Source organism: Panulirus ornatus, unplaced genomic scaffold (assembly GCF_036320965.1).
Source record: "Panulirus ornatus isolate Po-2019 unplaced genomic scaffold, ASM3632096v1 CTG_7070_pilon, whole genome shotgun sequence".
Lineage (NCBI taxonomy): Eukaryota > Metazoa > Arthropoda > Malacostraca > Decapoda > Palinuridae > Panulirus > Panulirus ornatus.
In genome coordinates this window covers 81,930-95,539 of record NW_027265197.1, presented here as the reverse complement: position 1 = coordinate 95,539, position 13,610 = coordinate 81,930, and the positions used below count along the sequence as shown (strand labels likewise).

The following is a 13,610-nucleotide window of genomic DNA, read 5'->3' as shown; positions in this document are numbered from 1 at the left end:
ATAAGTTTGTCGAGTATTCCTGGGAAATTATATGGGAGGGTATTGATTGAGAGGGTAAAGGAATGTACGGAGCATCAGATTTCAGAAGTGGTAGAGGATGTGTGGATCAGGTGTTTGCTTTGAAGAATGTATATGAGAAATACTTAGAAAAGCAAATGGATTTGTATGTAGCATTTATGGATCTGGAGAAGGCATATGATAAGAGTTGATAGAGATACTCTGTAGAAGGTATTAAGAATATATGGTGTGGGAGGCAAGTTGTTAGAAGCAATGAAAAGTTTTCATCAAGGATATAAGGCATGTGTAATAGTAGGAAGAGAGGAAAGTGATTGGTTCCCAGTGAATGTAGGTTTGCGGCAGGGGTGTGTGATGTCTCCATGGTTGTTTAATTTGTTTATGGATGGGGTTGTTAGGGAGGAGAATGGAAGAGTTTTGGAGAGAGGCAATTATGCAGTCTGTTGTGGATGAGAGGGCTTGGGAAGCAAGTCAGTTGTCGTTTGCTGATGATACAGGGCTGGTTGCTGATTCGGGTGAGAAACTGCTGAAGTTGGTGACCGAGCTTCCTAAAGTGTGTGAAAGAAGAAAGCAGAGTAAATGTGAATAAAAGCAAGGTTATTGCATTCAGTAGGTTTGAGGGATTGGTGATTAGCTATCATTTTTTTTTTGGATGGGTTTTAAGGTGTCAAATTCTTTAGTAGTTATGGAGAGAATGAGCGAGGAAAAATTGGCAAAGAGGATATGTGTCATTGGTGGAGGGAACAAGAAGTGGGAGACCAAATTGGAGGTGGAAGGATGAAGTGAAAAAGATTTTGAGGGATTTGGGCCTGATCATACAGGATGGTGAAAGGCGTGCAAGCAATAGTGAATTGGAATGATGTGGTATACTGGGGTTGATGTGCTGTCAATGGATTGAACCAGGGCATGTGAAGTGTCTGGGGTAAACCATGGAAAGTTTTTTGGGGCCTGGATGTGAAAAGGGAGCTGTGGTTTTGGTGCATTACACATGACAGCTAGAGACCAAGTGTGAACGAATGTGGCATATGTTGTCTTTTCCTGGTGCTACAGCATGGGGAGATTGTGGGGTGCTATTTCATGTGTGGCAGGGTGGCGACGAAAATGGATGAAGGCATCAAGCATGAATATGTAAATGTGTGTATATGTCTGTGTATGTAGACTTTGAAATGTATAAGTATGTATGTGTGCATGTGTGGACATTTATGTATGTCTGTGTGGGTGGGTTGGGCCATTCATTTGTCTTTTTCCTTGCGCTACCTCACTAACGCGGGAGACAGCAACTAAGTATAATAAATCATTATACGGTATACATTCCTTATTTGACAAAAGACATCACAAACTCCAAAGATGTTTCATAACCATATCATACCTTTGTCACAACAATCTGTGGATTGTTATAAATTATTTCTACCTGGGAAATCAAACACTCAGTTCTGTAAACATTTTTTTTCCAGTAAAGAAATACATTAACTTGTCCACACACTATGATTTGGAGATAAGAGTATCAGCAAATTATAAGTGAATCTGAGATGTGTTAAAAAGTTGTTTCAAAGAAATAATAGACAAATTATTGGTTAGGAATTTTAACTGCAAGTAGATTGCACTTTTGTTTTGCAGTTCTCTAATTTTTAGGTATATTTTTTTTGATAGATTGTCCCAAGTCTGTAGACGTACGCCTATGCATCAGCATTGAACCTGAAGGCAGGGATTCATGCGAGGACTGAGGTGGAGGTATCATCATGGTGCACAGCCTGTGGGAGAGAAAGGAATCAATTGTAAAATGTAAGTTTAAAACTTTGGCTGTAATATGAACTAAATTATAACCTCATTTGATTTACTAAACTTTAATACTTTTCTATAATACTATAAAAAGCCCTCTTGACTTAAGCCAAGTCATATGGGAAGAAATTATAAGTACATACAAATTTCAGCGCCACAAATGGTTACTTCTGGTGAACAAAGAAAATATTATACAAATTGCTAAACTAGTGGTATCCTCACACGAATCATTAGTCACAGAATCGTAGCTGAAATTCCTGTGATGCTTGGGCTGTCAGCACCAAGAATACCTGCTACTGCATGTGACAGGATCAAGCAGAGGCTTATCATGTAGTGGACCACCACCTGTAAAAATACATACAGCAATTAAGACAAATTCACAAGCATTGTATGGCAATAACTTAGCCTATGCAAGTCTTTTTCATACAACTTAGCTTATGCCTAACCTACTTCACATTGAGACTATGAAACTGTCTTATTTCCATTTTTGCTCCATAAAGAGCGACCTACTGGTCCTCCACCCTGGAAAGTGTTATCTGTTAGCCTCTTACAAAATGGGTATAGTTTCATAAGTTACTTATCTGTTTTACAGAAGAGCCTCTTATGAGTAGCAATCTTATTCTTTCCTGAGGATATAATGTGATACCTCTTCTGAACCTGTTGTTCCACAGTTCTTGAAAAGCAGGGGAAAGCTGCATTTATCTGCTGTTTAATGCTCGATCATGTTTCCACTTTTGTTCTGGAATTAACCCCATCAGAGAATCCCCTGGTGACCTTCACCACTACCACCATTACCCCTACTGTGTCTCCAATGCTATCACCAACATTGTTCAGTCTCCACCCACTGAACCCTACCGTCCTAAGATGGTGGAGATTTATGTGTATCAAACTTCAATAAGATCCTGGTGTCAAAATACCCCAGTGTGGCCCTAAATCTGGAGGCATATCCCTTGTGGAGTGAAGCGATGGTGGAGGGTGGTCACCTTGGTGAAGGAGGGAGGGAGGGTGGCATTGGTGGAGGGTGGAGACCTTGGTGAAGGAGGGAGGGAGGGTGGCATTGGTGGAGGGTGGAGACCTTGGTGAAGGAATGAGAGAGGGAGGGAGAGGGCAATGTGAGGAAGTGCTGGAGGATGGCATCTCAGGAAAAATGGGTATGTTTGAAGGAAAAGTGGTTCCAACAATGTTATATGGTTGCGAGGCGTGGGCTATAGGTTGAGTTGTGCGGAGGAGGGTGGATGTGTTGGAAATGAAATGTTTGAGGACAATATGTGTTGTGAGGTGGCTTGATGGAGGATGGCATTGGTGGAATGACTTGGTATACCAGGGTCAACGTGCTGTCAATGGATTGAACCAGGGCATGTAGTTAGGAATTAGTTTCATTAAAGGAGAGACTAAGGTTAATTTACTGGTACTGACATTTTTCTATTTTTCCAGAACATTCAACTTACCTCAGGATGGTGATATTCATATACATACAACTTGGCTTCAGCACTGGAAACAAGGAGCACATAAAGGCTGTTATCCACACTGAAGCACTGCCTGGTCAACCACTCCATAAGCAGTCAAATGTTGGAACATTTCAAAATTCTTCGTCACTTTATTGTATCGGTATACCTGAAAATTGGAATTTTTAAGTATTCACATATTGCAATGGTTTTCAACTTTCGCGCACATACAGATTCCCTTACATCATTTTGTAAAATGCAAAAAACCTCTGGTCAGTAAGGATGGATGATGAATTTGGCCATCTTTTTTAATATAAAAGTCATAGGAAAAAATGAGGCAAAATTCTTCCGTAACCAATACAATACTGTCAACAGGGTTCTAAGTGGGCAACAATGTGTTTTGTAAATATCCACAACTAAATTTTATAAATGGAACCAACATTCTTGAACAAAACTAAAGTATTTTTTTGTAACAAGCTTTTTTTTTATGAACTTAATCTCTGCCCAGCTGAGAGCTTTTAAGGCCTCAAAGGCTAAGCAATTCCTACATGTCTCAAGGGATGGTTTTCTAATCAGGAGCAAAGTCCTACACAAGATACTATATTTGCACCATGATTGCAACTTGATGTACCCTTGTTTTCCCACACATATCCACGCAAGTTTTTGCTAAACTTTAGTAAAGAAACAATGTACAATCACAGCATAAATTGCTTTTACCCTGGGTGCAGTTGATATCAAATTGAATTCAACCTCTGCTCTCCTCTCAGTAGGGTTAAGTGGTCATTCATTATGGCAAGAGACTGGTATAGTGTCACTGATGGCTCCACAGATTCCCATACGAGGAAAGCAATACGAGACTAGTTGCAAAGGCTTTCTTCAGGATTTTTCTCCAGTTTGTCATATTGACACCTTAGAATTAAAAGTAATTTACAGTCTGATTGTACAATTTAACTAGTATAAAGGCATACTTGTCCAAATAAGAGGCAAGTGCAAAGAATTTAATATCCTTTGTCATAAAGTATGTTAAAATATGCTTTAGATATTCATTACCACATGAAAATAAATTGGTGACTGTGACTTCAGAATTTCATTTGTATGCCCTAACACTACTAGGAATAAAGAAAGAACTTACCAAGACTCCTGCTGTGTACTTTATATTATCTTCAAAGTGGGGATGGTCTGCAACCTTAAGCTGAGCTAACGTAAAGAAACTTTCCTTGACTGGAAGGTTGGATGTCATGAACATCCCAGAGGTGGTGTGGTTTGCCACATATTCTGCCACTACAGTAAACTGTGAAGAAGAGTATGCATACATGACATACACAATATGAAAAAAATATATATCGTTTATGTACACAATTTCTCCACACTCTGAGGCAGCATCAGGAGCAGAGGAAAAATGGCCCCATTTGCTCACATACACTAACTCTCATGCATAATGCACAGAAACTACATGTCCTTATTCACAGTTTCTCCTAACAGCTTCACATGCCCTGATCCAGCCTGTTGACTGCATGTCCATCTCTTACATCTCGCTCTATCCTTCCAACTTGTCCTTGTTCTTGCTCTTCCTCCCTCCATTTCCATATATGTACATATATGAATATGTACATATATGTACGTCTGTGTATGTATATGTTGAAATGTACATGTATGTATATGTGCGTGTATGGGCGTTCATGTATTACATGTGTACGAGGGTGGGTTGGACTTCCTCGTCTGTTTCCTTGCACTACCTCGCTAATGCGGGAGACAGCAACAAAGTATGATTAAAAAAAATAAATATTTTATATATTTATTAAGCTTTATCGCTGTCTCCCGCGTTAGCGAGGTAGCACAAGGAAACGGACAAAAGAATGGCCCAACCCACCCACATACACATGCATATACATAAATGCCCACACACGCACATATACATACCTATACATTTCAACGTATATAAACATATACATACATACACATGTACATATTCATACTTGCTGCCTTCATCCATTCCCACTGCCACCCCACCACACATGAAACAACACCTCCTTCCCATGCACATGTGCGAGGTAGCGCTAGGAAAAGACAACAAAGGCCACATTCGTTCACACTCAGTCTGCTAGCTGTCATGTGTAATGCACCAAAACTACAGCTCCCTTTGCACATCCAAGCCCCACTAAACTTTCCATGGTTTACCCCAGACACTTCACATGACCTGGTTCAATATATAATACGGTGGTCTCGGTGCATTACATATGACAGCTACCTCCACCTGGCACCACCACTCCTTCTCTGTCACTTAACACACATGCCTTACTCATTTGATACAAAATCTAAGCTAGTTTTTGTAGCTTTCCTCCAACACCATACATTCAGAGCATACACAAAGCATGTCAACCACATCATATATTTTCTCCTGATCTATAAATTCCACACACAAAGTGTTTTCTTTAAGTATATCAAAGATTCTTCAAAGCAAGCACCTGATCGAAACAGCGTCTCCCACTTCTGAGGCCACTTTGTTCCTCCACAATCTGATCCTCTGTGCGTGCTACCCTATATCACAAGTCTCTTACAACTTTCCAGGTATCCTAAACAAACTTCCTCTATTCTAGTTCAAATATTCACTTTCTGTTCCCCTTGCATTTATACAATGGCACTGAACAAGCATTCCACCAGTCCTCAGGTACCTGACCTTCAATTATACATACTAACAAAAACACTTAACCTTACCGATTCTGGGAAACTGTTCCAGGCAAAGACCTCTGATGTTACAGTGTGTGGGTCAAGAAAGTCTTCAGGATCATAGTCATTAGCCACCAACATGAACCAAGTGTCATCAACCTGAAATTTACATCAAATTGTAGTACTGTAATAATGAAAGATATTGTGCAAGAAAAACAATGAAAGCAGCAAATGTTCATTCTGAAATTTACATCTTTACTATTCATTTATAATTAGTAGTTGCCTTGTATGATACAGGAGAGACACTGGCAGTATTTTCAATCCTGTTTTCCCCTTACCTAGTATATTCATTGCAACCAAAATCTGTTAAAAAATATTTTCCCTTTAATACACTTTTATCTCTTAAGTAGCCCAGCCATGGAAATTTTGGGTGGTCCCAAGGAATGTGGCAAGAAAAGATACATAGAAAAAGGAAAATGAGCAAACAGTCTATATTTATTACTGTACACACACTTAAATTTGGTGCACTAAGTTTGCCTATCAAGTTTGTTGAATTTTGCCAACTCTTTGTCCCTTCTCTGTCACCACCAATTGATTATTGAGAGAGAACTATTCTCAATGCTAACAGTTTAACTTTCATATTATAATTAGTGCACCAAAGACGTGCTAATTAGCCACTGAATGATGTGGGGCGTATAGCAGGGCACCCTTCTATCGGCACCTTGACTAGGTGGCAGGTCAAGGCACACGACCTCACCTAACCTACCAATTCCTGGAGAAATGAGCTTTATGGCCCAAACTATGGTTGCACATACACTTTTGCTGTCGGAAGACCTGTTAGTCTGCACTGCATATCAAATTTGCATTACAATTTCATTTAACCTATAAAGGACCCCAACCAAACTAGTATGGTTTATGTTATGATGCCATACTAGTAGGGATTACTTTTATTAACATTCACTCAGCTTTCTCCTTTCACATACTTTTCCAAACTCATCACCAACTTCTGCAATTTCTCACTTGAATCTGCCACCAGTACTGTATCATCATTAAACACACTCGCTTCCCAGGCCCTTTCATCCCCACAAGCTGCATACTCACCCCTCTCTCAAAGACTTGCATTTACGTCCCTTATCATCCCATCTAGACATATTGAGTGTCATCATGTGTGTACAACTATAACCAATAAAGCTTCTAGCATCAAGTAAGGTAATCCTTGCACTGACCCTATTCTACCACCTTGCCTAGGCAACTCGCCCCCATCCCAAGCTCACCTTCATTTAACACTGATATCACTTTTATGGTTAGAAAATAAAATATTAGGAAATAGTGGAACTTTCCTCCGGAAAAATTAAGAGGTTCCTTATCCCATTCCTATGCCCAACTAGATCAAAACAAGACCATTATGTAGCAGAAAACCTACCACTAGTTAGCACTCCAGAGATCGTACCTGCTATGGGACTGCCACGGGTGGTGAAGACATCCACTTCCATGTAGTTTGCACGCCAACTTTCCTGTACATTCTGATCTACACCATCTAGCAGGAACTCCCGAGTTATGCTGTCTAGCGAGTGGCCATTCACCTGCAAAGTGAAATGCTTAACCAAAAGCAACCACGTACTATTGATTATATTCCTTTACCCCAATATGTCAGAACCACTAAACTCCATTTCCTCTACTATTACAATTATTACCACTGACCACCACTAATCTACAGATATGCCTGCTACTTTGTCTAAAATTATGAAGGCCAACATGACAGTTTTTCGTTCCCAGTTATATGTATTAAATCATGAGCATACAGCCTTGGTTTGCTCACATACATCGACTTAAAGTGCAGGAATATACGAGTTAGTCAACTGTGCACCTGAACCATTCGATAAACAGGAAACCAAATATAGACATCCTATGTATATAACACATGTTTAGTAGCCAGTATAAAGCAGTATTAGCCATATAAAGGACACCAGTTTCATACTGGTTTGCAATGCAAGAAGTATGCCTACTTGAATCCACATTTACAAAGTGATATCCCCTCAAATTCTCAAAAAAATTTCCATTGGTTTAATAATCTTTTTAACATCCCTTTCCAGAATCAGAACTTTGAAGTGTTTTATATCTCAAGTGGTATGATGCAACTCACTCACCTTATGTAAAGTCAGTTCATCAAAATGGGCATTATCAACAGTGAGGGATGCAGCATTTATAAATCCAGTGATAGCTTGCTGACCGGAGTGGTACAACACTGTAGGAAGGGCATCCTTCAGAAGCTGTACCTCTGTCTGCAAGTATCACCAAGTGGTTAATCAACCAGTATCCTGTCATAAAAGAGAATTCTCATGTACGATCAGTAAGGTTTTGACTTTTTTGAAGTATAACCATTATTTGATTATGACCATTATCAGACTTGCCACTCCCTCATCCCATTTTTTGTGGAAATAACCAAGAGAACATTCATTTTAAATACCTGAAGCTCGCTTACAGCTGCAACATATTCCTCCAAGGATTGATTGGCTGAGCTCCCTTCTAAGGGGTTCCTGATGTTAACAGTCTGATCAATGGTAGTTGTTCCACTCCCTCTTAGTTCTGGGAAGATGACTGGCCCACTCCATACCTTTCAAAAGACCAGTTCACGCTTTTTTCATATCCAACTGCCTCTCCTACCTTACCAAGTCAGCATCATTAAAAATCAACCTCATTTACACATTTTGGTAATAGCCAAGCAACAGAATAAGTGACACTTATAGATCCAGCAGTGATGTGCAGGCTGTAAGTGTGTTTAAATAGTTATATGCTACAGGCATGAAGTTGTCTTGGGATAAGACCTGGGATGATGACTGTGAAAAAGAACTCAAAGTAACTGGAGTCTTGATATCGCAGGTGATGGACAAGTACCGAGAGTGGCAGGGAGGGTAACAATGGAAGAAGTAGAGTGAAGACTAGAGGTCAGTTGTGCAAGAAAATGAAATGTTATGATGGAGCAGAGGGCACTTGAAAGAGAAGAGAGCAATGATATTGTGGTGGTGTTGGAATTAAAGGACTCTCTAAATTGCTGGTAGTACAAGAATGAAAGTTTTTATGTGCCCTAATGGCATCAGTCAGAACACACGAGTCCTTGTTCAATTGGGTGTAGCCTTAATCAAATGAGGTCTTGAGAGGGTTTGGTCCAACTCTAAGGTGGTTACCTCTCAAACATGCAAGAGTGTAGGACACTGATATGAAGAGATTGCCAAGTGCTGACAATCGCTGTTTATTGTAATTCAGCTCCAAGACAAGTGCAGATTATGGCCCAGACACATAGAGGTGAGGTCACTGACAAGCATGGGAACTAATGGGAAAGAGCCTTACAAAGCTCCACTTTTACTGAATAACAGGCCAGTTAAAAAAGAAAGTTGGGAGGATATGTTATCCAAGTCTAAATGAATAACAGGCCAGTGAAAAAAGAAAGTTGGGAGGATATGTTATCCAAGTCTAAATAACTTTTTGAAGAATGAAAATGCAGAGGACAGACAAGACATTATATCCAAGGGCAAGGTTGTTTACAACCACAGAAGGTACTGGGAAAAAGACTTCCAATGCTCTTTTGCAATCCCATTAGGTAAAATGTCTAATGAAAAAAAATTAGTTTATGGAAACAATTGTAGTGATGTGAAAGCATGGAAGAATCAAGATGCACTAGAGCACAGGTTTAAGAGAAGTGTTCTACCCCCTTTTGCTGAGGATAGTATAAACTCCATTATATAAAAAATAGCTTTTATAAACCTCAATCACAAGTAAACTACTGGCATTCTGTCCAGAAACATGCATCTCTCCTTGTCATATACAACACTTGACTCGCATAGATCATTATTCGTAATCGATTTTCCTGCGGAGCACCATTCAATAACCTTGACTTTTGGCAAACTGGCAGAAGCAACAGATGGTAGCAGTATGTAGGAACATTTAGGCTGGAGCATTAAGTAATAGTAATAATAAGGAACATTAGGTAGAAGCATTCTACGTGGCCTGTTAAGGGTGAAGCAATAGAGGCTATGAAGAGGCACTGGAGTTCCCTAGATATGGAGAGACTACTGCCATGGACACCCATTTAAGGGAGTTCCACTTTACATTTAAAAGGCCGAGGGAGTGCTTTGACAGTTGCTGAAAGAGGAGTGGTAACTGGGAATACTGGATTCAATAAGCTGCACATGGGCAAGAGTATACATGTGAGGGACTGAGCATTAACATGCATAATTGGCCTGTTGCAATTCACTGGCTTGCACAGAAAAGGTTGTTATATGCAAGTATGTTAAAGGGAGTGGCATTTTTTGGTGAAGTAATGTGTGAAAGTCTGTAATGAACAAATGAAGAAAAAACAGTCTAAAATAAAGTAGCAAGGGTTTAGAAAAGTGGCTTGTTGTGCTGCAATACCTAGAGAAATTAAAAAATGGCACACACATAAGCTAAATAAAACCAGGGCATTGAAAGGTTTAAATACTTACATAGACAAACGATGTGTATGGCATGTGAAAGATGGGATAAAGAAGTGATACTCCTGATCCTACCCACCTAGGTATCATGAGGATTAGTGATAACTGCATACTGAGCCAGCACTTCAGTGGTTGTCAAGCTGCACTCCTCCGATCCAGACAGCCGTCTTTCTTTCTGTCTCAGCCATATGTAGACTGCTGGTATTCTGTCCACAAGCATACAATCTCTCCTTGTTACACACAAAACTTTACTCATGCTACTCAATCATCAAACCCGAGATTTTCCTATGGTGAGAGCTATGCTGTAGCCCACCCTTTCGGCAAAATGGTAGGAGCATCAGGCAGTAGGTTAGGTTAGGTTAGGTTAGGTTAGGTTAGGTTAGGTTGGGTTAGGTTAGGTTGGGTTAGGTTAGGTTGGGTTAGGTTAGGTTAGGTTGGGTTAGGTTAGGTTAGGTTAGGTTAGGTTAGGTTAGGTTAGGTTAGGTTGGGTTGGGTTGGGTTGGGTTGGGTTGGGTTGGGTTGGGTTAGGTTAGGTTAGGTTAGGTTAGGTTAGGTTAGGTTGGGTTAGGTTAGGTTGGTTAGGTTAGGTTGGGTTAGGTTAGGTTGGGTTAGGTTAGGTTGGTTAGGTTAGGTTAGGTTAGGTTAGGTTAGGTTAGGTTAGGTTAGGTTAGGTTAGGTTGGTTAGGTTAGGTTAGGTTAGGTTAGGTTAGGTTAGGTTAGGTTAGGTTAGGCTAGGCTAGGCTAGGCTAGGTTAGGTTAGGTTAGGTCAGGTTAGGTCAGGTTAGGTCAGGTCAGGTCAGTTTAGGTTCCTTTTCCCATTCCTATGCCCAACTAGATCAAAACAAGACCATTATGTAGCAGAAAACCTACCACTAGTTAGCACTCCAGAGATCGTTCCTGCTATGGGACTGCCACGCGTGGTGAAGACATCCACTTCCATGTAGTTTGCACGCCAACTTTCCTGTACATTCTGATCTACAGCATCTAGTAGGAACTCCCGGGTTATGCTGTCTAGTGAGTGGCCATTCACCTGCAAAGTGAAATGCTTAACCAAAAGCAACCACGTACTATTGATTATATTCCTTTACCCCAATATGTCAGAACCACTAAACTCCATTTCCTCTACTATTACAATTATTACCACTGACCACCACTAATCTACAGATATGCCTGCTACTTTGTCTAAAATTATGAAGGCCAACATGACAGTTTTTCGTTCCCAGTTATATGTATTAAATCATCAGCATACAGCCTTGGTTTGCTCACATACATCGACTTAAAGTGCAGGAATATACGAGTTAGTCAACTGTGCACCTGAACCATTCGATAAACAGGAAACCAAATATAGACATCCTATGTATATAACACATGTTTAGTAGCCAGTATAAAGCAGTATTAGCCATATAAAGGACACCAGTTTCATACTGGTTTGCAATGCAAGAAGTATGCCTACTTGAATCCACATTTACAAAGTGATATCCCCTCAAATTCTCAAAAAAATTTCCATTGGTTTAATAATCTTTTTAACATCCCTTTCCAGAATCAGAACTTTGAAGTGTTTTATATCTCAAGTGGTATGATGCAACTCACTCACCTTATGTAAAGTCAGTTCATCAAAATGGGCATTATCAACAGTGAGGGATGCAGCACTTATAAATCCAGTGATAGCTTGCTGACCGGAGTGGTACAACACTGTAGGAAGGGCATCCTTCAGAAGCTGTACCTCTGTCTGCAAGTATCACCAAGTGGTTAATCAACCAGTATCCTGTCATAAAAGAGAATTCTCATGTACGATCAGTAAGGTTTTGACTTTTTTGAAGTATAACCATTATTTGATTATGACCATTATCAGACTTGCCACTCCCTCATCCCATTTTTTGTGGAAATAACCAAGAGAACATTCATTTTAAATACCTGAAGCTCGCTTACAGCTGCAACATATTCCTCCAAGGATTGATTGGCTGAGCTCCCTTCTAAGGGGTTCCTGATGTTAACAGTCTGATCAATGGTAGTTGTTCCACTCCCTCTTAGTTCTGGGAAGATGACTGGCCCACTCCATACCTTTCAAAAGACCAGTTCACGCTTTTTTCATATCCAACTGCCTCTCCTACCTTACCAAGTCAGCATCATTAAAAATCAACCTCATTTACACATTTTGGTAATAGCCAAGCAACAGAATAAGTGACACTTATAGATCCAGCAGTGATGTGCAGGCTGTAAGTGTGTTTAAATAGTTATATGCTACAGGCATGAAGTTGTCTTGGGATAAGACCTGGGATGATGACTGTGAAAAAGAACTCAAAGTAACTGGAGTCTTGATATCGCAGGTGATGGACAAGTACCGAGAGTGGCAGGGAGGGTAACAATGGAAGAAGTAGAGTGAAGACTAGAGGTCAGTTGTGCAAGAAAATGAAATGTTATGATGGAGCAGAGGGCACTTGAAAGAGAAGAGAGCAATGATATTGTGGTGGTGTTGGAATTAAAGGACTCTCTAAATTGCTGGTAGTACAAGAATGAAAGTTTTTATGTGCCCTAATGGCATCAGTCAGAACACACGAGTCCTTGTTCAATTGGGTGTAGCCTTAATCAAATGAGGTCTTGAGAGGGTTTGGTCCAACTCTAAGGTGGTTACCTCTCAAACATGCAAGAGTGTAGGACACTGATATGAAGAGATTGCCAAGTGCTGACAATCGCTGTTTATTGTAATTCAGCTCCAAGACAAGTGCAGATTATGGCCCAGACACATAGAGGTGAGGTCACTGACAAGCATGGGAACTAATGGGAAAGAGCCTTACAAAGCTCCACTTTTACTGAATAACAGGCCAGTTAAAAAAGAAAGTTGGGAGGATATGTTATCCAAGTCTAAATGAATAACAGGCCAGTGAAAAAAGAAAGTTGGGAGGATATGTTATCCAAGTCTAAATAACTTTTTGAAGAATGAAAATGCAGAGGACAGACAAGACATTATATCCAAGGGCAAGGTTGTTTACAACCACAGAAGGTACTGGGAAAAAGACTTCCAATGCTCTTTTGCAATCCCATTAGGTAAAATGTCTAATGAAAAAAAATTAGTTTATGGAAACAATTGTAGTGATGTGAAAGCATGGAAGAATCAAGATGCACTAGAGCACAGGTTTAAGAGAAGTGTTCTACCCCCTTTTGCTGAGGATAGTATAAACTCCATTATATAAAAAATAGCTTTTATAAACCTCAATCACAAGTAAACTACTGGCAT

General features: G+C 40.0%; 1 protein-coding gene across 1 annotated transcript; it reads right to left on the bottom strand.

The window, feature by feature from the left end:
- Positions 1 to 1,446: 1,446 nt before the first annotated feature.
- Positions 1,447 to 13,610, bottom strand: LOC139748540 (uncharacterized). Its single transcript, XM_071661596.1, has 9 exons — positions 13,605 to 13,610; positions 12,290 to 12,436; positions 11,970 to 12,104; positions 11,246 to 11,405; positions 7,357 to 7,489; positions 5,955 to 6,065; positions 4,372 to 4,530; positions 2,017 to 3,408; positions 1,447 to 1,766 (listed from the first exon to the last, which is right to left on the bottom strand). Exons 1-6 carry the CDS (start codon positions 13,608 to 13,610, stop codon positions 5,993 to 5,995), a joined length of 654 nt encoding a protein of 217 aa, XP_071517697.1. The 3' UTR covers positions 1,447 to 1,766; positions 2,017 to 3,408; positions 4,372 to 4,530; positions 5,955 to 5,992.